The 2,500-nt window shown below is 55.9% G+C and overlaps 1 protein-coding gene across 9 annotated transcripts in view; it reads left to right on the top strand.

Annotated features, from left to right (window-relative positions):
- The window catches only part of LOC130384121 (membrane-associated guanylate kinase, WW and PDZ domain-containing protein 1-like), a 77,448-nt gene that overhangs the window by 72,646 nt on the left and 2,302 nt on the right, over window positions 1–2,500 (top strand). For 8 of the 9 annotated variants that reach the window (XM_056592198.1, XM_056592171.1, XM_056592206.1 and 5 more), the window contains exon 23: window positions 828–2,500. This exon is cut by the window's right edge. In XM_056592198.1, the coding sequence (XP_056448173.1) occupies window positions 828–1,987 (1,160 nt within the window). In that variant the 3' untranslated portion in view covers window positions 1,988–2,500. The remainder of the gene's footprint in view (window positions 1–827) is intronic. The other variant, XM_056592224.1, reaches the window with a different exon arrangement.

Consider the following 2,500-nt stretch of genomic DNA (forward strand, 5'->3'; position numbering starts at 1 on the left):
CCCACCGCTTCTTCCAGCTCCGGGCTGAAACACATGCATCTCCCCCATTTGTTGTGTGTGTTTGTGAGTTTATGTGTGTACACGTGTTTTTGTGTATGTATTAACGCGCGCGTGTGTGTGTGTGTGTGTGTGTGTGTGTGTGTGTGTGTGTGTGTGTGTGTGTGTGTGTGTGTGTGCGCGTCTACATGGGTGTGTACAGTGATCACGCTATATGTCATGTCATGTGACATCAGACTGTGCTACATCCTCATACCGCCTCCCCCCACCCCCTTATCCCTGAATGTACACTGACTCACGCCCCACCGACACGGCACACAATGGTTATTAATCCATGATGTCACCCACATGCGGCTGCCATGGCAACCTCTCTCTCGTTTGCGAGACGGGCCGCCAACAGACCTCCATGTTGTGTGGTTGTGTGTTACATGGCCGTTGTTGCTTTTCTCCCCCCACCGCTTTATGTTTTGTTTAAATGGACCCACATTGACGACGGCCTGCACCTGTCTGCTTGTGTTTGGACCCATCGCTCTCATAGACAAAGCAAGCCATTGAAGGGTTCTGTGGCTTCAATGTTTGTCGGCCATGTCACGATATCAATTGTCTTGTCACTTTGAATTGAAGCCTTGATTCCCTGTTCCCCTTGTTATCTTTTTTTTTTTGCAATATGGACAATTTGAAGATGCATGTGTCCGCATGATCTGAATGCATCCCCTATTTCAGCTACAAAGCATTAAACCTAAACCCAGTTCATGAAACGCAAAAAACTGTTATCGACCTCTGCAACTTTATTTCCAATCACGTAACCTCCCTTGTCTTCCCCCCTCCAGACGGCAGCAATGACGGGTACCCTCCCACACCCGGGGCACAAGACTCTGCGGAAGTGAGACATCTGCCGCCCAAGAGCCGATATCACACCTCATTGGAGTCCAGCTATCCACCAGACCTTCACACACCATCACGCCAGGAGGAGGCGGTGCGCGGGCGAGACAGAGACCGGGCCGGGGCGGACCGGATGGACTATGAGGGCCGGCAGTTCCCCTCCCACCATCATCACACCTGGAACAACAACAACCACAGCAAAAGTACTCCCAGACAACCGTCTCCCGACAACCAGAGCAGCGGCGGCGGCAAGAAGGGCCGAGGGCGCAAGGTGAAGAAATCCGAGTCGGAGAGCGGCATCTCCAAGCTGCTGAAGACCCTGAGGAAGGACAGCTCGGGGAAGAAGGCAGCCGAGAAGGAGCGGGGGAGGGAGCGCGCCACCAGCCACAGCAGCAGCTCCACCCTCGACCCGAGGACGGCGCAGCCCCAGCGGCGCGGCTCCCTGGACCGCTCGCCCACCCGGAAGCGCAACTCCTCCCCCGACCGCCGGCGGGCCAAGTCCATGGACCGGCGGGCGGAGCGGGCGCCGCCGCGCGACCGCACGCCTGAGCGCGAGAACGAGCACGACGACGGCGGCTTCCTCAGCGTCACGCCCGACCGCAAGTCGTACGAGCGCCGCCTGCTGCAGGACCCGCAGACGCCCCGCCGCGGCAGCGGCGGCGGTGGAGGTGGCGGCAGCGCGGCCGGCACCCCAGAGCGCGCCAACAACAACAACAACCACCACCACGCCGCCGACTCGCTGTCCCTCCTCAGGGGCCGCACGCCCGACAGAGCCGCCATGAACAACGGCAACTTCCTGAGGGACTCCTCCCCACAGCGGGGCCTGGCCAACGGGACGCCAGAGAGGCGGTATCGTACGGAGCGCGACTCCTCGCCGGAGAGCAACTATAGCCGGGAGGAGGTGAACTACGCGCCGGTGGTGGCGGGGGCCCCCAGGCTCAAGGACTACTACAGCATGATGAAGAACAACGCTGGCCACAACAATGCGGGCCACTTCAACGCCACCGGCCACAACAATAACACGCTGGGCCCGGGCCAGGGCCAAGGCCAGCTCCCTGAGCCCAAGAGACGGCTGTACAAGGAGTGTCCCAAAGACCTGAGTATCTAGAGCCGGAAAACAGAGAGCCCTCTCCCCTCGCGCCCCTCTCTCCCCTCCCTCCCTCCCTCCCCCCGTCTTATGTTTGGAAACCTATGTACTATACACTGGAAGTGAACTTAAACTGAGGACACAAAACTCCTTGTGAATGGTTGGATCCATTGGTTGAGTAATAGTCGATTGATTGAGTTAGCTGACTTAAGTCCTTGTGATCCCAGCTAGAGAATCAATTAAAGAAAAAAAATATGAAAAAACTGCAGGAGTACGGCGCTTTGGGTTTCATTCTGGTTGTTACGTTATTGTTCTAGTTACTTTGAGCATAAGAGAGGTTGTTGTATACTGTAGTTCCGGTATTGTATGTGCCTGCATATGAATAATCAGTGATGTTGCTTTTTACAGGCATTTCTGATCTCTAAAATATGTGTTTCCTCAGAGGTTTGAAGCATTCTTCCAACGGTGGTGACTTGTTCATCCAACACACAGGCTACTTTTCAATGTATTTGTCTTTTCCACTCCTGAGTTGCT

The sequence above is a fragment of the Gadus chalcogrammus genome, chromosome 1 (genome assembly GCF_026213295.1).
Source record: "Gadus chalcogrammus isolate NIFS_2021 chromosome 1, NIFS_Gcha_1.0, whole genome shotgun sequence".
NCBI classification, from domain to species: domain Eukaryota; kingdom Metazoa; phylum Chordata; class Actinopteri; order Gadiformes; family Gadidae; genus Gadus; species Gadus chalcogrammus.